General features: G+C 35.9%; 1 protein-coding gene across 5 annotated transcripts in view; it reads right to left on the bottom strand.

Annotated features, from left to right (window-relative positions):
• Nucleotides 1-7,253: 7,253 nt before the first annotated feature.
• Nucleotides 7,254-23,224, bottom strand: part of Ugalt (UDP-galactose transporter) — a 39,855-nt gene continuing 23,884 nt past the window's right edge. For all 5 annotated transcript variants that reach the window (XM_076502528.1, XM_076502529.1, XM_076502526.1 and 2 more), the window contains one exon: nt 7,254-12,627. In XM_076502528.1, the coding sequence (XP_076358643.1) occupies nt 11,959-12,627 (669 nt within the window). In that variant the 3' untranslated portion in view covers nt 7,254-11,958. The remainder of the gene's footprint in view (nt 12,628-23,224) is intronic.

The raw sequence follows: 23,224 nt of genomic DNA on the forward strand, positions 1-23,224 counted from the left end.
ACACATCCTATATATGGTGTAGCAAGCATCACACATCCTATAACATGGTGTACCAAGCATCACACATCCTATAACATTTACACCCCTGTCGAGCATCTCTACTCAAATGCATCCAAAAGAACCATTGTTCAATGTCAGAAGAAGTACAAATAATAACTTGGTACCCTCCATTATTTGTTTTACGAAAATCTGGAGAATTTCTTGCCATAGAGATCTGAAGGACCACTATTTGAAGTCGGAGTCTTTCATATACTTTTCCTGAAGTGTTAGGTTGGCCATCCATCCACCAGTAGATTCTCCGGCTTCGTGGTTTCTCTTTCCTATGGTAAAAATATATATGGTTTGAACTCTAACATAAAATAAAAGTCCAAAATCAGAACATTCTACGAACAGACATAGTCTCATTGTGCAGTGAGATAATTTATCCTTAGTTCAATGCTGTCGCCCCAGACAAAAAACTATAATAGGATCATATTCAGCCAATGCTGTGATCCAGTATGCTATCTTCCTTTCCAGACTTTTAAAGTTCACAAGACAAAAAAAAATTCTCAAGGATTTTTTCAACTGCGCAATTATATTTTAGCTCGATCGTTTTTCAGTACCTGACGCTTTATTGTACTTCAAATATACATGCCCAGTAACAAATGATCCAAAAGACAATAAATATTCTGGAAAATTCATTTATTTATTAACTCTGGAATGGAATTTTATAATCTTAAATATGTGTGCTTTTTAATATTTACATTAACTTATTTACATAGGTGAATTTTCAACTGTACAAATATTTTTACAAACAAACAATTTGTGATCAAATTTAGACAAAGCATAGTATACCAAATATTCAACTTCTTACTATAAAAGTAGCAGTGATAATGTTTTGTTTCACAAATGTCATAAATGCACGCAGTCATTTTTTATTGCACAGCATCTTCATTCAGAAGCCAAGACTGTACAATCAGCATATGCAATTACATCTTCTACTCAATCCTATAACTGAAAAAATAACTACTCCTATTCTGTTGTTGCTGGTATTAATTTCTGACAGGAACTTCCTGCCTTGTCGTGTATATTCTAGATTGAAATGGTCAGTAACATCCTTCGTTTCATACGAAGTTCATCTTGAGTACCATCAGAGAAGACAGTGGTGCTGCTATCTCGAATAAGTTGACCACAAATCGTTAGTAATATGACTAAAATTCAAGGAAAATGTGGAGTTCAGACTTGTTTTCTAGTTGAAGCCAATTTCTTACTGCAACCATCTTAGCTTGGTTTGTAGAAACGCCACCTTTTCCTAGAATGTGATCAAAAAACTCCAGCTCTCTTACGCAGATGAACATCTTCGAGGTTTAAATTTAAAACCTGGAATACCTTTCTCGGGTTTTCAGCTTTATACTTGACGTTAACTATTCAGCTTTGTCATAGCAGTCCTTACGATGTAGACTTTATCAGTTTTTTTAGGTGATAGATATGTTATAGAGACCAAAAAGTAAAACATGGAATACAAGTCTTCTCTTGTGCAGAAAATAGTATTAAGCCTGCTCTCGTTCTTCAACTTGACTCAACATTAACTGAATACTAGAACTTAGGTTCACAGTAAAGAAAAAACATGAATACAAGTTACTATGTTCACCTGTCTAAAGTCAACACAATACCCTCAGTGTATCCCGCTTTTCCCTGTCAGTCTCACTACTAGAGATAATCAGGTACCATCTGAAGGTTATATGACTCCATCCTTCTATATTCGCTGTATTTAAGTGCTGGTTACCTCCATAGTTCTTTAAGGAAGCTGGTGCAGAGATTACTTTATTGGATGTGCATTGTCTATTTATATATGTTTTAGGATTGTTTGACCTAATAAGCAATGTGGTTTCACAGATATATTAGCATATTCATTGCATAAATTATCGAACTACTTTTGTTTTGCTGTGGATGCTGCACCATTCTCAACCAAGATTTTTTGGCTGTGTAAATATCTTTGTCTCTAATGAAATGGATACAATTCTAGCATTACCACTGACGTTAGTTACTTACGTTTCACTTATCATGTCTTTATTTACTCCAATGCACAGCTGGATAACTGATCATCCATAATTGAAAAACGACTTCAGAATATCATCTTTGTCAGGCAGAAAACTGTTTGAGATTATGCTGACTGATTTCTGGTTTGTTTGTTTGGAATGTCGCACAAAGCTACTCGAGGGCTATCTGTGCTAGCCGTCCCTAATTTAGCAGTGTAAGACTAGAGGGAAGGCAGCTAGTCATCACCACCCACCGCCAACTCTTGGGCTACTCTTTTACCAACGAATAGTGGGATTGACCGTCACATTATACACCCCCACGGCTGGGAGGGCGAGCATGTTTAGCGCGACGCGGGCGCGAACTCGCAACCCTCGGATTACAAGTCGCACGCCTTACGCGCTTGGCCATGCCAGGTCAAGACTGATTTCTGGACAGGAAACTTTATTTAATGCATAGCTTGATCTAGTTAACACTGGATAACCTTTCTCATGGAACATCAACTACTCTGTTGCACAGGTGAAAGTAATGAATAACTACCGCAATACATTTCCTAAATAGAGCCATAAATGTACCTTTAATTTAATGTCTAATAAAAAACCCATTCACAAGAATAAAGTCAGTATTCAATAACTGAGATTGTGATCTCACTTCAAATATCGCAAGATTTATTAATGTCCTTTCTAATCCTGTGTCATATAGAAAGTCAACCTCTCAGGCCTGTGCTCTCACAGGTACGTACCAAATTCCACCAGACCCCAGTGAGTTGGTCTGACCACTAAGTTATTCAATGCAATTTTCTGTGCTTAGCCTATCCGGTGATCAACCCCAACTTGTGCCCCATTAATTTTTTGGAGAATCTGCTACAGCATCCAGTGCTCATTATCTTGGATTTGTTGATCTTATGGCTTGGCAAAGTACTGCCATTTCCTTCATCAGTGCCCCACCAATCCACAAACGAAGCAGACTCTTCAACCATTCCATATTGGATGATGTCCAGGCAGAGGGATCAATATTTGTTGTAGTGTGTATCCCATGGATGTACTATGCTGTGACATGTGTCCCATGAATAGACCTTGATATAGCATATACCCCACGGGTAAACCTGAATAGCTCTGCTCACTAACTAGCATAATCACATTGCAATGCAGGAATGTGTAGATAGCTGGTTATCCCTTTATACAGATCTAGCCCAAGGTGGTAGAAATGCATGAGTAGGTCTGGTTATTTGAGAAGTTGCGATAACAGTTTTTACTGAAGGCCTTTTCTTCTGTAACAAACGACCAGAAGTTACAATTACATACTGAGTCACTATTTAAATGGCCTTATGGCTTCAAAATAAAGACTCGATGAATTTGTCCACGAGTATATCCCACTCATCTGTAGATACCATTACCGGGTAGTCCTTCATTTGTAATTGGCATAGATCATCTGCACAAGCAACTAGTCCCCTTCAAAGCCTTAAACTCGGTCCAATGGAATGCCTAATTTTATACTAGGTTGAACTGGCAATACAGCTCGTAGGTGACTATCCTCCATTTTTTGCGTTGCCTCAAATGCTTTGCTTTAAGAAATAATCAAAGCCCTCTGTTGTTATTCTCCAAAACATCATAGGTGAAATCGAATTAGTCTTGCTCACAGAGACCTTTAATTCAAGCCTAACTTTCCCTTGCAAGTTCTCAGCCAAAGCCTGGTTGAGATGCCAACTGATGCTGTACGTATATGGTGATAATGGTACCCAGGAATTGTGAAAGTTGACTTAAAGAAGGTACTCTGTTTACTAATAGATACCAAGACTATTCAAATCACCGTCAGTGGCACTTGGTACACCACAATTCATGATGTTTCAAGTAGTCTTGATAAAAATAAAATAGAAACACTATAACCTGAGCGCTTTCAAAAGGTGGATCTTTCTTCTTCTGAGATAAACCGGGAATGATGGTGTAATTGAATGAGTGATATATATATATATATAGAGAGAGAGAGAGAGAGTTAGTCACGTCATGAAGATCATCCGGTTTTCCAAGAAATGTTTATTTCTTTATATACTATTGTAAGCAACTCATTTCCAGTACAATGTAGCCGATGGCAAGAATGTATGTGAAAAGATGTTAAGGATATTTTAATTTAGAAAAGGCTGAGTATCTGTGTATTTAAAACTGTGCTTAGGTGTTTAAGTAAAATAAAGGTGACGCCTGGAGACCGACTGAACAATATGTTATATTAATCAATTTATAAAAAAAACAGGCAGAAATTCAGTTTTCATATTTCGTGAAAAAATAAGCAAAGACTAAAGTTATTTTTCTTTTTCTAACAGAGATGTAAAAAATGAACAGAGATCACCGATTCCTGGATCTAGATTAATTCTGAAAGGTTGAAGTGCTTTAGTTTTAAATCCTGTTTCAATACCAGCGAAAGTAACATCGTTAATGGAATAATTTGATTGGTTAAGGTGTTGAGCAACAGGGATATCTTTTTCAGTGTTAATAAAAGCTTTGTCATTGTTAAAATATTCTCCTGTGTTTGTCCTACGTATTGATGATTGCATTTTTTACACTGTACAAGATAAATGGTGTTTTTTGTTTCGCAAGTGATTTTCTATATATTTTAAAGTTTTTTTGACTGTGCTTGTCGGAAAATACGTCGATGATTTTTCATAAATTTGCAAGTTTGACAACACGCTTTATTGCATGAACGACAACCATTTTTGCGTGTGATGGGTGAAAAAGGATATATTTTACAGTTCTGCTCTTCTGGAAGAAAACAACTGAAACTTGAGGAAATATTTCTTTAAAAAATGAAAATGTTTTTTTTCAGAATTCGTGAAACGTTTCTGAATCTTAAAATCACTGTTGTACTAAAGAATTTGCCACTATTTGTTAGGATGAAGGTAACCAAAGCCTGCTTTTGGTGAGTGTTGTAAATATCTACTGAGAATGAGTAATGGATGTTTTCTATATTTTATTATTAGTTTTTTTTTTTGTTGTTGTTGTTTAGCGTAGACTACTCAATTAATTTTATTCAGTATTTATTTCATAGATGGCGCTAAAAGCATTTAACTGAAATTAAAAGCTGAAGATTTGTAAACATTCCATCTTTTGATAAGAATTTTAACCAACATCTCTCGTCGAAGTTTCAATCTGAAAGTGTATTGAATGATAATGCTATAAATATAATCTTTTTTTTTAAATAACAAAATCGCTACTTCTTTGGTTTGAATTTCACGCAAAGCTACACGAGTGCTATCTGCGCTAGCCGTCCCCAATTTAGCAGTATAAGACTAGAAAGAAGGCAGCTCGTCTCCGCCACCTCCTGTGCTACGCTTTTACCAACAAATAGTGGGATTTACTGTTATATTACCATGTCCCTACGGCTGAAATGGCAAGCATGTTTGGTGTGACGGGGATTCGAACCCGTGACCATCGAATTACGAGTCGACTGCCTTAATCACCTGGACAAATCCCCACTTCACTGAGATTATGACGCAAAATTTCCACAATATAATATCTAGCACTGTAACCATTAAGCCACTTTGACTTCCAATGTTTTAAATGCAGTATTAACAAATATTAATTTAAAATAATATAGTATTCACTCTCTTCAAAATATTGATTGAGCTTTCTTTAAACCTGATTTTGTTTTGCAATCCCAACTGCTCCAGTATTTGAACACAATACTTGCACTTGACGTTCAATAACTTTAACTACTAAACAATTTCCCTGTTACCAATTCATCTTAGCTTATACGTATATAACTGTTTAAAACCTTTATCGGAGACTAACTTAGTGTAGTGTTATAGTCAGCATACCAACCACTGTAACATCACCAGACGATCAGGTTTTACTTAAAGTCATACTGACAGGAAACGCAAAACTTTGTATTTACTGTTTTCATTAAGTGTAGTACAGTATCTACAGTCTTTGGTTAAATGTTTCACACTATAAATAAAAGGTCCAAAGTTAGCACCACAATCCTGTTGCACACATTCCACAATTTCAGGTGTAGACAACAGTGACATACTAAATTCAGTTATTTGGATCAAAGTTTATGTCGCAATGGGTGCAGCTAGTTATCTAACTTTTAGACGGTAGTTCAAAATTAGGTGCAGTTTATACCTAAGGCCTTGGAGATTTTTGATCTGAGCGTTTTACTCATGCCATATAAAGTGTCCTTAAGTTTGAAAATACTAGTCATATTTTCACTATAATTTTCCACAAATACGGTATTGTTATTTTTCACAGCTCTAACAGCATTAAAGAAAAAAATATTACATTTAAGAACTTCAATTTTTACTTGATTCCAAGAAATAAAAATATTAAGAAACAATTTTAGTAGGCCCAGCATGGCCAAGTGGTTAAGGCACTCGACTCGTAATCTGAGGGTCGCAGGTTCGAATCCCCATCACACTAGACATGCTCGCACTTTCAGTTGTGGGGGCATTATAATGTGACGGTAAATCCCACTATTCGTTGGTAAATGCGTAGCACAAGAAGTGGCAATGACTAACTGCCTTTCTTCTAGTCTAACTGCTAAATTAGGGATGGCTAGCGCAGATAGCCCTCGTGTTGCTTCGCGCGAAATTCTAAACAAACTTAAAACTTAGGTTTATCTAAATATACTTTACTTCTTTAGATTTTTCTCTTCTCAAATATTACAACAAATTTAATCATGAACTATAATTTTTGGTTCATTTTCTTCCTAAAGCATTCTAGTATACACACAATTACCTTTTTGTATTAAAGGTATACAACTTTATACACCTTATTTTGGTTTAGTTTTATCACACAGAACTACATTACCTTTTTATGGTTTATTTACAAGTTCAAAACTTTAACTCACCAGGTTGTTTAAAGCTACTTCATTGTGCCATCTATCAACGTTATTTTATGTCTGATCATGTGATCATCAATCGCATTTGCTCCTTGTCAGATTTTTGGGCTTGTAAACCAGAGAGGGTCAGATTCTTTTAGACCTCTTTCTCTATGACTTATGTTGTTAGTTTATTTTAGAATTTCACACAAAGCTACACGACGGCTATCTGCGCTGGCCGTCCCTAATTTAGCAGCGTATGACTAGAGGGAAGGCAGCTAGTCATCAACACTCACTGCCAACTCTTGGGCTACTCTTTTACCAACAAATAGTGAGATTGACCATCACATTATAACACCCCCACGGCTGAAAGGACAGGTATGTTTGGTGGTGTCGTGTGCAGAATTTCATAGAAGCAAATGGCTACATTGCTTAGAATGAAACTTTATTACATTGATACAAAAATGAATTTTTTTTTATTTCTTGTATTAACAAGATCCAATGAACCATATTAAATCCAACCTTCATAAATAAACATTAATATAAAATGTAATGCTACACATTTTCACAAACTAACTTGTTCACCACACCTATTTTTCATCACCTTCAATTCATTATACCTTCTCATAAAGAATACATTATTTTACTTCATAATTTTCTTTTGAGTAAAACGTAAAATTACAAATATTAACAAATTAATAATTGAATCCAAATGTATACAAGTAAAAACTGATTCAAATTATCTTTTGTTCCACTTTATCTTTATTAACACATTTACTATTATCTGGACTTGGACTACTTTCAAAAGGGAAACACGAGATTTTGTCCAAAATCCTTGCCTGATAACCACTATACAGACCATCAAAGTTTGCACACAAAAAAATAATGCTGGCTTTAACAGGAATGATTCTCTAAGAGCAAGATAGCTGGACCACAGCATCCATTAATAAGTAGCACACTAGCAGAGGATGATGGAACGTTTTAATTTTAAAAGAACTAAGCCTTAAACAACTGTATCTTGTCTCTGCTCAAGGACAACATTGAACAAAATACATATTCAGATAAAGTTCATATGATATCTTTGTTACCTAAAGCAGCCAGTAAAACAATTTAGTGTATTAAATGGTTTACACCAAATTAAACTATATTATCAAGTGCCACAAAATAATTATTGTACCTACACATTTTTTAAAATTTTCATATCATCTGATAAGAAGATGAAAAATGTGTTATAAAAACAAGTGCTTCTTATACAAGATTTAAGGTCAAGGTACATGAACCTGTAAAGTAAAGCACATTAAACTGTGTCTTGTTTTCTATAATTATTGCCATCAAATTATTATAAACATAACTTCATTATATTGATACCATACTTTTATTCAAACTGAAAACAATCACAAAGATATTAACAGCAGTGGTTTTATAGTTAAAAATTTAAGTTGAATGGCCAAAAACAGAAAAGCCAATCAATTAGTTAAAGAAACTAAACAGAAATGTTAAATTAAAACAAAACTGATATCAAATAAATTTTTTTTTAAATTATCATCATTTCAGGAAAGTTTAAACAAACTGAACTTTGCATCTCTGACTCTCTTAAGTACTGCACAATAACCTCATTACTGCCAATGTATTCTACACAGTAATCTGTGTCAAATGGGTCCATCATGGTGTGGACAAAACTTTCAAACACATCAACGATATTACCAGCAATACTTACTGAACATCTTCGAAATGAAACAGTTGATGAAAAACATGATCAACACAAGATAAACCCAAGTTCACAAATGAGCATAACAGTGTGTGGGGAAAATAAACAAAGACAAGTTGTTGATAACTATCTGGAGGAAACCCTACCAACTTAAAAACTCACTTGTGATGGATGCACAAGAAACAGTATTTAGAATTTGAAGGGGAAGGCAGAAAAACAGAAATATTGTAAAGCAGGCTTCATGCTCAAATGTAGCATTGAGTGATTCAATTACATTACAGAAGCAGTTGGTTCTTGGACTCAACAGAACACAAAAAATAAAACATGGCATTGAGAGATGTCACTGAAGACCAGTGCACCTATAACACTGGTTGAGGACGATAGATTCAGTTTTGTAGGGCACTGATATAAACTTTAAAACACCTAGTGAATTGTTATTACATTCACTGCTTTGAACCCTTTACTCAAATAGTGGCTGTTTGAATTTTTTGTGTATGATAAACTGGATCTTCATATATTATTACAGTTTAACTATTTTAATATTCATTATGAACATTATTAGTTGAGAATGTATTACATCAGCTGATAGACTGTCTGATGTAAATTCAATGTACTGCATGATCCAACAGTTGCTACAGCAATGTCAGTTTTATTATGTTAAACTGGTTTTGTTACATTTTCACATTACATTAGGTGTTAAAGATCATTACAAGTACAGAATGTTCATAAATCATAGAGTGAGCCTAAGGCTTAAACACAAAAAATTCATTTGTTGTGAAAGCAGATTAGTAAATTAAGGAACCTTATACAAGTATTTATAGGGTTTAAAAAATATTAACTCAATGACTGAAGACAGTATGGAGAAAACCAAACCTGCAGTCAAAGGAGTCACTGTTTCAACATGGAAACTCACCATTGTTACAGATGTATGGTCTAGAATGGACCCGTCTACATTATTCTTGAAAGTTCTGAAATGCTTCTTAGACCCTTTCTGGAATCACAGCCAGCACGTACTGATTAATGACGTTAAACCTCAGGTCATCCAAATGTAGGAAATATGATTGTTGAAAAGTTTGACTACAGCTTAATTCAACAGGATGTCATTGAATAAAGCTGTTGTGTCATTTGAACGACAAATGACACCTCACTTGCTCATAGTCTGCTGATGAACTTACACAAGAACTATGAAACAATGACAAAACTGAGTTTTCCTGGATATGAAAATTTCCATCTGTTACCTGTGTGATGGACTCATCAATGACACCATTTTTTAACCCTGAAACAGAAGCTCTGCTGAACGTACATAAAGTGTTATTTAGCTGTTAATTCACCAGGTGAAATGGCTGATAAAGAGTCACCATCATGATCAACCACTTGTATACAAATAACAAACAATATAAACTTCTAGCCAAAAAACACATCTAGCACTAGTAGACCAATCATTGGGAGCTGAGAAAATGAATTTGAAAAGTATATTTTGAAGTAAAAGGAAGGAAAATACTCCAAGTAAATGCTATCACATCTTGGCAGAATCATGAGAATACTTACCCAGAAATACCCAAATTAAGGTAAGAACTGTGTGCAACATTTTTTCTGTATGTGGTTTCACACCAAGAAAATGAAAAGCAAAATCTATCCTTAAACTAGTCTTTTTGAAACTTAACCACAATGCTCTAAGATATCTGTACATTATTCATTTACAGTATTGTGACAACACCTCATAATATATATGAAAAATGTGGTTGGACTTTTAAAATCAGAACTTCAAAAATAAACTATTTTTCTTTTTATTTAGCATGGAGCTCACTTCTAAAGGTAATGATATGACAAAATAATATACTAGAATTTTTAATCTAGTTAACTGAATCCAAGGATTAATTTGAAATATAAATAAAATAAAAACCTTTGAAACAAAATAAAGTGAAACTAAAGTTAAATACTGAAACAAAAAAAAAAAGATTAAAAATTACATCACAATAAGAATACAAGAACATTACTGAACTCAAAGCTATCACATACAAGATGTTCTAATACATCAGTATTTTTTCTATAATCATTAACAGTATTAAAAGCATTATGACACAACACCTACTGAAAATTAAGTACAAATGAGTAAAATGAAAAGAGAATTCTACAATAAGATTTTAACATCATATAATCAAACAGACTAACTACCTATAAACATGTTATCAGAGACACAAAGTATCTATCTTGAATTTAGATAAATGTTCGGAGTACTGGGATTAAGAAGACAACATATTAATCAATAAGTAAGAAAATTTTACAAACTAATGTTACACATGAAATATATATAAAGAAAATATTCAAAAAAATCCACTAAAATTATGACAATAACTTTTATCACCAAGTTATTAAAAATTTTATAGAGTAATAAGGTCAAAAAAGAAAACTTGTAATATTACTTCAAACAATGAATAAACTATCCATCTCAGAGAAAAAACTTGGCCAGCAGTAGCTGAGAGGCAGTTAGATATGATTTTCAGAAAATGTTCCACCAAGATTGAATTACAATAGAATTTGATGCATTTCTGTCAGCAAAATACAGATAAATTTAAGTGAAATTGTCCTGTTACACCATTTGTATATTACATAACAAGGAAACATTTAACAAAGAAGAATTTTTCTGTCAGTTTAATATTTTGTGACAAAGAAAGCAATTACATTTTGCCATTTTTGACAAAATGTTACTATTACATAAAAACAATGATCAATTTTACTTCTATATAATATGAAGTTTTTCTGCAGACTTGTACTGTTTGTGTAAATGTCTACACAAATATTAAGGGATCAAATTCTATTTTAAATTTCTCATTACAAACGTGTTCCGAAGTGAACCACCTGTAAACAATCAGCAACAGTTTCTTGTGCCATGCATTTATAATTTTGTCTACTGCAACAATCAGTGTACTTAAACCGTATTTACACTGCCTCATGAAAACATCTCGTGGTCTTAAAACAGCATCCATGATTTCACGTAGAATTTTATATAAACGTAAACAATAAGTCTTTCAGAGAATTTTCTTTCTGTCGGCACACCAGAAAATAGTTAAACTACACCAAAAACAAACATTTAATTAAGCACGTCTTTGATGTTTAAAAGTGAGAAATAATGTTTTAACCTGTTCTGATGAACAATCTAAAAAGAACAATATAAAATGGCTTATTTTCACAAACACCCCCCAGAAACAAAAAACTTGCACAAAACACTAATGTCTTTGTAACAATTTGCACATCAAATAAGTGATCTAAAAAAATAACTAACAAAGAGAATACCCAAATAACTTACATTTCAAAATCATGCAGAGTACAATATTATTCTTTATAGCCTTGTGTTTAATTAAATACTTGAAATACAGAAGAACTGAAATGCAGTATGAAGTTAACAATTAACCACAACAGTCTCTCTAAATTTTCATTTCATAAGTTCTTTTTCCAATACCTTCACCATTGGTCTTCTTGTGAATTGATGCTGGTTTACTGTACAAAAAGATGGACATTATCACTAGTCCTGCACCCAGAGCAAACTGACCGGTAAGGTGGAACTGGAAAGCATAAACAGAAATAATGCATGAAAGCACAATGGCAAGAGATGTAGCAAAACCCTTCAGAATGTTATCAGAGTATTTGACAACTACAGCCACTAAAAGGCCACCCAAAGCTTGGAGAAGTATGACAAACCAGGTCAACATAGTATAGCCAAAGAAAAACCCTTTCTCTTGAACTTCACTGTAACTGCTGAGAAACATTGTGGCTAGGCCAATTGGAATAGAGAAGGTGCTCAGCTGAACGTTTCGCATACACACAGAAATATCGCTCTCCTTCAGTATTTTCTCAAAGTACACTCCTGCAAAGCCAGAGAGGCAGCAAGCAGAAAATATGGCCAGAAAACCAAAAAAAGGACTTTGTTCCCGTCCTGCAGGGTTGACTTGAGTTGTATTTACCTGAGCAAGCTGAACGATTGCTACACCAATAAACAATAACAATAAAGCCACCCACTGCAGCATGAAGAGTTTCTTGTTTAACATGGCAACAGAGAAGAGTGCAGTTGTCAAAATCTTGAGCTGGTACGTAACCTAGAGATAGAAACAATTATAAACAAGTTTAATAACACTGCAAAATACCTCCCAAAATTTGTTGTTTTACATAAACAGGGCAAGATAAATAATGCTGGGAAACATTATTTAGATATGGTAAAATATGTATGTATATACATTATATACCAGATCTACAACAAGTTTTAATATATCAAAAGCATACTGGATACAAAATAAACTTCTGAAACTAATAGTTAGAAAATAAATCATGCAATAAAACCAAACAACAAGTGTCATTTGTAAACAAAATGTTAAGTATGAACTTTCCCTATGGTATCAAAATGATTTGATAGGAAATTTCATAATAGTCTGTTGTTAAACATAGAACTACCCAATATGATGTCAGTGCTGTTCCTACTTCAGATTAAACACTGAATTTCAGACTTTAGTGCCACAAGTCCTCCTGAATCCCAGGTGAACATCATTCTTGTAAGAGATTATTTAATTTGGTTAATCAGATTAACATGGATTCTGAAGGCTTTTTTAAATATACTGAAATTTTTGTGCACACATACTCAATGAAAGGTTAATAACTTTAATACGTTAGATGTTAATAAATCTAAACATTTAGGGTCATCTTTACGTCTTAGTTACTTTCAAAGCATGTCACATTTTTGGTCCACAGTTTACTTTTTTTTCATTATAAACCAATAAAAGCCTGAAAACATCACAAACAACAGTTTTCATTTTTACTAATATATCAAAAACATTTAACTGATATTAGAAACTGTTGATACTTAGTGAAATCTCATAATTACAGAATTGGGTAAAAAAACAAAGAAAAGTATAATTTTACAGTGTAATGTGTCTACTGGCAAAATCATAGTTGTTAGTGTATAAAACATATATATCAGGTACCACACCATATTTAATAATGCAGACAAGAATCACTTAATTGTTCACTACATAATGTTGTACTGACAAAATGTATGCTTGGCAAGTCACAAAACATGGAGAAAATGTGTCACTTTGTTAGGACACTGAGTAAAACAAATACATCAACATAATGCTCACACGTGTACTGATTATCATGCTAAGGAAGTTAGCATTTTTCTTACCTAAAACATATTTCTGATATATACCTTTACACAAAGGTCAGTGGTCTTCCTTGAACATTTGTCAAAAAGATTTACCTACCACAAGCCTTAAAGAAACTCACCTAATTTCACATGAATTACACCACTGCAAGTTAATACCAACATGTGACAAATTCCATCCACCAAAAGGATGACAACATACCACTATATATATTAACTTCTCCTATGCACCTACACTCTTGAATCTTCTTTATTTAGTGAGGCAAGTTACAAAAGGTACACCAGAAGTTTGAAGGATGGATGGAAAAGCAGGGAGAAATAAGTAGCTATCAAAAATACACATTTAGGTACGGAAAATATTTTTTGAATTGGAAATTCATCTCCCACACAGATTAGCTAGAATCCCACACTGGTATGGTGGAGGGATCAATGCAAATTTTACCTAGATGAGCACCCTTCAGAAATCATGCAAAGAATGCCCATGAGGTGCAACACCTGATAGCAGGGATTCTACAGGGGTCAACCTGTAGAAAACAGCATCTCATCAAGGGTATATTCTTCACTCATTCAAACAAGAAAGAGAAAAGGCATAGAAACCAGAGTTAACATTTTCTTATAATTAAAATGCATTTCTAATAGATTCTAACATTCTAACCTCCTTTCAAATAACAGTTTTTCTTGCCACTAGCCTTGAAACACCCCCTTGTCTTCATGTGAGGCAGTGAGGCAACTGCAAGATAGCATTCAACAGCTCTTTACCAACAGAAGTTTAATACATCCTAGCAGAGCTGACTCCCTCTATGCAGCTTAGCTCAACAACAAGACCAATCAACATAAAAAGACACAAAGTGGGAAGAAAGGATGAGAAGTGTGGAAGAAGTTAAGAATCTATTGGAAATATATTTTCATTTGTATAAAAATGCTAACTTATGATATCTTAACTCCACTCAAGTAACAGCAAGAATCCCACACTGATCAGATGGAGCAATCAGTGTAATATTACTTTAGTGAGTCCCCAAGAAAACACACCCAAAGGAAGTCCATAAAGTGAATGAATAAAGGGTATGAAAGACACCTGTGGAAGACTGCACCACTTCTGAGCCAGGTACATTCTCTGTCCATAAAAGTGAAGTGTCTCAATAAGGGTGGAGTTGTGGAAGGTATGCCATATATTAAATGAAAAGACCCTTGATATAGAGCAAGTAGGTTACAAAGATCATTAGGGACAGTTCACACCTCAAACAACACCAAAAGAACTGTGATAAAAAGACCCAATTCATGGTAGGAAGAGGATCCTCTACCATTCACATCAGACACAGGAACTGGGAGAAGAATATTTTCTATTCCAAAGACCTGTATCACCATGTGTACAATACAACCAGTACCATTACCTTCCAGGAACAGACATCCAAAGGCAAATGGCAATGTGGTGGCTCAACTTTAGAACCAAGCAGCATTGGGAGTAAATCATTTGGTCTGTGGAAGGGAGATGGTAGCTGAGCTATTTGTATGCAAGGACTTACGTGACTGGTCCAGCTCCAACTAACACCAGTACCCCTGGGAACTGATGTCCAGCAAAGATAAGAAGGATTGTGCCCAGCCAGCTGGAGAAGTGAAAAGGTGTAGCAGATATTGTCCAGTCTATCACCACATGGTACCGAGGATGGTATGTTGCATCTGCAGTAGGATGCTACTACACACCATCTACTACTACTACCAGCAAAACACCACACTGTTCTCAACTGAATGACACTAAGAACACTCTGAAGGAAGCTTCCATGATACACCACCATACTCCATTAGAAAAATGTCTGTATGTAAGGAGGATATTGCACCATAGAGTCTGGAGAAATGCAATAAGAGATCATGTAATAGGTGACTACAAAACCTTATCTTGAAAAAGCAGACCATCCCCAACACAGCTAAAGGAGGGGAGGCAGGGAAAAAAAACTCTTCTGCCTTAATCATGTTAGTACAGGAGCACATGGTCTGTAGCAAACATAGTTATAAAGTAAAACATCATGAGGAAAAACCTAAATGGATCTTGCAGAACACCCTATCTTAATAATGGTTTAAGAATAAGCATAATTGGTCAGATAACATTCACCAATGAGTGGGATCAGTATATATTAGAAAAGACTATAAAAAAAAAGAATAATATTAATAGAAAATGACCAGATGATGAAGATTGTATAAGTGTAAGATGGAGTGGTCCACATACTGGTATATACAACATCCTCTAAAGGTCAATGAAAGGAGACTTGAAAAAGATGACATTCATCAAAATAAAGGGAAGAATAAGCTACACAAATCCAACTTGTAAGGGTAACAGGAAAATATCATGGAAAAGTTTTTCAATAAATAAATACACAACAGCAGGAAATGGGAAGGGATCACTGTGAGCCACATCAAAGCTGATATCCCAAATAGGAAATGAGGCGATCTGGATCAGCACAAGAATAAAGGTGAGAAATAGAAGGGATGGAAATGGGAGAGAAGGCAGATTTCTCCTTCGTATGGAGCTTAAGTTTTGGATAGGAAAGACTGATCTGGATAAAGGATAACGTAACACCTTTGATCTAATATGTGCAAGACATCAAAAGCAAATAAATCTGAAAGTCGATGTCTACAGACCAAGAATAGGATGAAAAAGGTCTTTAAGCTGAGATGATATAAGGAACAGGAAGACATGGCCTCAAAAGGAGAAAGAGTGAGGGCACAGCAAAGGACACAGAGGTTCCAATCATGGAAGACAGTAAGATGTAAAGAACAGTGAAGACAGAAAAAATGAAACAAAAGGGGTGAAGACCAAAGAAGTAAAGCCACAGCAAAATTTTGCAATACAGAAAGAGGCTGAAAATGCCACTTGACAACTAGCAATAGCAGATACCAACAGACTCTTATTCAAAGACCAGGTATAAAAAAAGGTTAGGTGTGGGAGAATAAGACAGGATGGTTAGTTGGCATTTATTGGTGTAAAGCAACTTGTGCCATACAACTGGTAAAAAATAAAAGTGAAATTATTAATATAAGTAAAAAGGAATCATGATAAAACAATACAGAGTCCAACTGTTTTTCATTAAAATCTTAAATTGAGTTAAAAAGGCCAATGGCCCTTAAAAACACAATTGAGGTTAACAGTGTCATTATCACTAATGACATTGTTCAACGTCGAGAGTGAACCCATGGTAAAAATATGTCTAAAATGTTGCCATCACTCATAGTTATAAAGACAGCATAATAGTAAAATATGTTCAATAGAAAATTTTATCACATTGATCACTCCAAGTCAACTATCAATTGACACAGAGCTAAGCCTTGAACACAGGACCATAGTCCACATATGGGTTAAGCATGGCCATGATAGCACCAGAGCAAACTGACTTAGCTGTGGTGTCAGTAAGCTCGTTCCCACAAATACCAATGTGGCCCAGTATCCAGAAGAAATGGATAATAAGACAGAAACGAGTCAGTCGGTTTTGAATATCAATGAGAACAGAGTGAGAACTAACATGAAGTGATTCCAGGGTTAGTAGAGAGCTAAGCAAATCAGTTTAAACAGCACAGTTCATGTACTGCATAGATTTTATGTAACCCAGGGCAAGAGAAATGGCATACAGTTCAGTTGTGAATACAGAAACTGTAGAAGGAATTCTGTGTGCAACCACCAAACCACAACAAACTATGGCAGAGCCCACAGAGTCACTTGATTTGAACCATCTGTACAAATGGAAATGGAAGAATGGTTTGAAAGATGTTTGGCAAATAGAAACAGTATTTCCAATTGGAAGTAACTGCCTTCTCCAGATTACTCAAAGAAAGGTCACATTCGGGAATGGTAATAAGCCATGGTGGAATGGGCTAGTCAGTGGATACAGTTATCCAAGGACAGACCCAATTCATCCAACTGCACCTGAATACAAAGGCTAAAAGGAGCAATGGCTGAAAAAGCATGGCTGCCAAGGAAGGAAAACAGGTGAGAAGCTGTGGTAAAGATCAAAGTTTTTCCACATACAGTAAAGACAGTTTCAAATGGTAGAGGTGTAGAGAAGGATCATGAGACTCAGTGTACAAACTATGAACTAGAGAAGTGTGAAAAGCCCCTGTGCAGAGCTCAAGCCCCTGATGGTGAACAGGGTCCAACTTCTTCAAGGCTCAGCTCCTAGCAGAGCCATAGATGATAAACCCATAGTCCAGTTTTGATCAAATGAAGGCACAATAGATTTTTAGCATGGAACATCAATCCTCTCCCCAAGATGTGGAAGGGAGGACAAGAAGGATGTTCAGTGCCTTCATACACTTGACACATAGCTGCTTGATGTGTGGAATAAAGATCAACTTAAATCAAAGATAAGCCCAAAGAACTTCGATTCACTTCTTGAGCTTGAGATTGAGATAAACACCCCATTGGCCGCAAAAGTGCATTCAAACGGTTTAAGCACAAGAAAATGTAAAAAGGTTTCCTGTGGTTCACTTCAGTACACAACTGAGAGCAGTCGGTCGAGTGGGCAGGTAGGTCTCTTTCGGTAGATAAAGATTTCAGTGACTGAAAGCATGAATGAATAATCCTCTGCATCTCGGGGCTGAAGAAGAAGATGAACCCAAGGAAATGCCAGAAGCTGGAGCCAAAGGAAGTGGATTTAGGTAGTCACTGGAAGGAATGGTAGGGACAGAGATAGGTGTTGATGCTGACTTGTCAACCTTCTTAACCACAGAGGGCAAAAGCTTTTTCACATTGTTTGAAAACAACTCTGTCAGAAATGTGGAGAGATCTGTGTGCACTTCCACTGTAACAGTGGAATGGAGTGCATCAGCATACATCTGAGACAGAGTGGTGGACAGTAACTTTCAAGTCTCTGGATAAGAAATGTTGTGAACCATTTTCAAATGCTGTACCTCTTATTCCTCCACCTACCAAGGCAAGAACGAAAGTAAGAGGGGTGAGAGTCACTACAATTAGCACAAAAAAAGTCTATTTCATACTCGTAGTTCATCAAGGTCCTTCCCACTGCAACAAGCACACATCAAGGAACCACAGTGTGATGTTTTAGAGTGACCAAATCACCGACATTAAAAACATCTGAAAGGGTTTCGAATATATGGCCACACATTGTAATTTAGATAACCCACTTTGATGGTGGCAGATAGACGTAATGATGTAAACATCTAAATTAGGACATTGGTCAGCATCATAATTCCATCTTTGCAAGTGTAGGTACACTTCACTGCAGAAACTCCTTGGGTTGAAAACCAGAGATCTCTGGTTCAGGAATGTTCTTCAAATCCCTCTCAACAATAACTTCTTGTGACAAATTAAAAGTAGAATGGGGAGTAACTCAAAAAGCTCTGTTCTGAGGACATCTTAGTGGAAAAATCCACTCCAAGAGTGAACTCCTCTTGCATTGAAAGCAGACTTTTTGAATGACTCAGGAGAGCCAGCAAGCCCCTCTCATCCCTGCTGAATAAAAAAAAAACAGGAAGACATTGCAACTAAAATGTTTCTGATAATATATCAGAAAATGAAGTACAGGTGTTGAAGAAGTTAAAGATTGCTGTTCAGAATCTTCAAGATGTGGTTCTTCATACACGTTTCTTTATAAATATGAATTATTTTTTTTTAAATTTTAGATTGGGGGATCCATAACAAAAAAGAAAGAATATTTCAGTTCCCACTAACCCCACCCACCATGAAGCCCTATGAATGGACAGACTACAATGCCAGGGTTTTGTGAGCACTATACCCAAACACCAGCAAACACAATGTCAACAACACCCAATGAGAATATCTAAAACTGGTACTTGGTTGACCCTAGCTCAAGTGGGCCAGCCAGTTGACCCTGGTGGGGCCCCCCCAAGGTTACTTGTCTACAGGAATTCAAAGTGGTGTGTCAGGGTTGGACCCTTCAATCAGCAGGATTCTCTCCTCCCCTTCACAGATCACCACATACAGCAAACATGTGGCTGGATGTTTAGATCCCAGATAGGAGGAGATAGACTGAAAGTACAGAACCATCCTCTTGGAGGTCCCCTCACAAGGCATAGGAATTCACACCAAAGGGAAAGGAGAATGGAGGAAAATTACAAGTAGAAAAAGCAACAGAAATAGACTTATCACTTATGTTAGTAAACTGACATGAAGGAAGGGTGTACAGAATGGAAATTTAGGAGAACAACACAAGGGAAAATTCTGATCCATCTGGCAAGGGAAAAAGCCATACATGATGAAAAAGCATTGGATAAGAATGACAGCATGCTCAAATAAGCTAGGAGGACAAGTGAACAAGAATAAGCAGTGTCAGTAGGAGCAGAAGTGGAGATCAAAGTAGCCCCACCAAGAAGACTAGATACAGAGTGTAATTTGATTGTGAGGATATAACATAGATGGAGGAAGATAAGCATAAAAAAAAAACAAAGATATCAGCCAAGTGATGTACAAGACAACTATGAAGTTGTAATAATAGATCACAACTGACCTATTCTGGAAAAATGGAAAGAAATGAATCAAAGCTTGATGAAAAGTGATCAAGCTAAAAGTCCAAGAGACTGCTACACAGAAGACTTTGATACAGATCAACATCCAGAAATGTTCTGCTGTCCAGATACAAACCCCAACCACAAGGGGAAGCACCCATGAAGTCCATCTTCATAGAAGGAGAAGAATACCCACTGCTGCCTCTGTTCAAAGACAAGTAAAATTACCAGTGTAGAGAAGCATAGTGCTGGGTAACAGTATTCAATGGAACCTAACTGAAATTTCACTCATCTTGTAAATCCCATGAAAAGGTTATGTGTGGGCTCAACAGAGGGGAATGAGGGCTTCCAAAAAGCCCATGAACACAAAAAGAAATAATCTCTTAAGCAATTAAAGAATGAAAAAAGGAGACAGTCTAAACCAGAAGCCCCAAAGATTATAAGCAAAGGGAAGAAAAGTACCCTGAGATGAACAAGATATTGTATGTGGGAGAAAAGACCTCTCTACCTTGACCAATCAACCTACTTATGCAGCTTCTCAAAGAAGAAACTTAGTGTGAAGTTAAGAAATGGCTTGTGAATGAGGTAGAAGTAATTAATCATATATATAACAGCAAAAATAGAGGTCCCTGAGAGATGGGAATGTGGAGGTAAACATCTAAGGCATCTATTTTTGTCATCCACAGACCAGGAGGGAAAACCTATCAAAGTAATAGGTGAGTCTTCATAGCAAAACAAGGAAGGTCGAGAAATAGGTTCAAGGAAGAAAGATCAATGATGTGGCAGCAGTCATCGTGGAGACAACAAACAAATGGGAGAAGGATTCACCCACTCCAGTGTCCTTGTGAAGAAGATTTACAATTGTCTCAGATAAACACTGATTGGACATAAGATGACAGGAAAAGGGAGGAATGGAAGGGAAATAAAGAATGAGCCCATCAGAGAGAGAACCTGCAAATCTCAGTCTTGGCCCTCGTCAAATTCATACCAACCACAGCCACTAAAGCAACCCAGTGCATTAAAAAGGTCGACAAAAAAAATTGTTTAACCTCATAGACCAATGTAGCAGGAACTGATATGGGAAAGGAAGGAGAGAGATGAAACAAAGGAACAGGTTGAGAAAAATGAGAAGTCAATGATGAAAGGAAGATATGCAAAGTGGCAGGCATGACATTGAACTTTAAGAAGTCAGGAAGGCCTACAAATACATTTTGCCTAAAGAGTGAAGACATACAGAAGTCCTATATGGAGGTTGGGGGATAAAAGGTCACAGAACAAAAGGGCATCCTGACAGTCATTACAGAGTGAAAAAAAAAAATCAGGGTATGTCTTCTTGTTTAGGTAACCTTGGTGAATCAGAAGCTTGCATGAAAATAGCCAACTCCCACTGAACCAAGGCCATAACATCTCCTGCCAATAACTGCAGACCAGAAGACATTGCACAGGAAGTAAGATTAACTGCAGTAGTAGTAGTAGTAGTAGTAGTAGTATTTGTAAATATAAACTACATTCATAATAAATCAGTGGGGAAGAATCCACAATCTGATGGTCTGGTGTCCAAAATCAGGCAGTCATCTATACACACTGCCCATCCTGAGAAGGAAGCTTTAGTGAAAATTCACAGGAGCAGATGCACGGTGGAAGAGTAACTGTGCATGGAGTTGCATTACATTCTTCTGTTACATGTTGATGTTATCATGCAGTGACATGCAATTCATGCAAAATTAGGTGGCAGTTGCTTCAAGGTGGGTGGCATGCAAATCTCTTTGAAGATGTGCAAGGAAGATATCTATCTGTATATGGAAGTGAGTTGTTGTCTGGGAAATATCTTTTCTTTAAATTCGACTTATTAAAAAGTGCATGATTGCATTAACTCATTTCTTTACACATGAGAATCAAATAATTTAACCAACACCATCTTTATCAATTATAGAAAACAATAAATCCTTAGCTTAAAACTGTGTGTGCACAAGCACGTGTGCATGCATGAAGTCTGATCAAAAAGTTCTAAGACTACTTTTGTTACAGGTACCAGTACAGAGGCAGTGAGCTTCACTGAGGTGTGAACAAAGTGCAAATAGTGATGTGCCCATGAACAAGCCATTTCACCAGATCTTATACCTGTGTTGCAAAAAATGTGTTCAAAGACGTACATATCTCTTGCCCCTGTCATAACAAAAAAGAAGAGCAACATGTTTGCATCAAGTATTGTGTGAATAAGGGTAAAGGAGGAATAGAAACCCTCAAAATGTTAAGAACTGCCTTTGGTGATGACTGGTTAATTAAGACTGTTCTTTACCCGTGGATAAAACACTTCCATAATGGCCGGGAATCGGTTAAAGATGGCCCACATTCTGGGCAACCATCGACCTTGTCCACTGATGAAATGGTCGCTAAGGTGAAAGTAAAAATTCGAAGTGATCAACAGTTAACTATCTGCAAAATTGCTGATGAACTGGATATTTCCTTTAGATCATATCAGGCAATTTTAACTGAAAAACTCTGCTTACATCTTCATGACAACGCACCTTAACACACATCTGTTCAAACATTCCTGTGATACTACACACCCCACATTCTCCCAATCTTACCCCGTGCGATATTTTTCTATTCCCAAAAATCAAAATTAAGTTGAAAGGGATGACATTCCAACCATCCATAATAATATGAAAACAGAACTAAGTTGAAAGGGAAGACATTCCAACCATCCATAATAATATGAAAACAGAACTGGATCACGTAACAGTTGAAAGCTTCCAGCATTACTTCCAAAAATGGCAGAAACATTGGAACAAGTAAGTATCAGCTGGGGGAAATTACTTTGAAAGGAATAGCACACAATACCGATGTATATACATTGTTCTTTGGAATACAAGTGAAGTCTTGGAACCTTCTGATCACATCTTGTATAAATAGACACACACACAAATATAGTGCCAGACAGTATGACTGATACAGTCAAAGCTCCGACATTCACTTTTGAAATGACAACAGAACAGGCATGAATAATGTTGATGCCAAATTTTATTTTTCAAGCAGGATATTCTATGCTAAATTAGTAGGAATCA

This window comes from Tachypleus tridentatus, chromosome 5 (assembly GCF_004210375.1).
Source record: "Tachypleus tridentatus isolate NWPU-2018 chromosome 5, ASM421037v1, whole genome shotgun sequence".
NCBI lineage: Eukaryota > Metazoa > Arthropoda > Merostomata > Xiphosura > Limulidae > Tachypleus > Tachypleus tridentatus.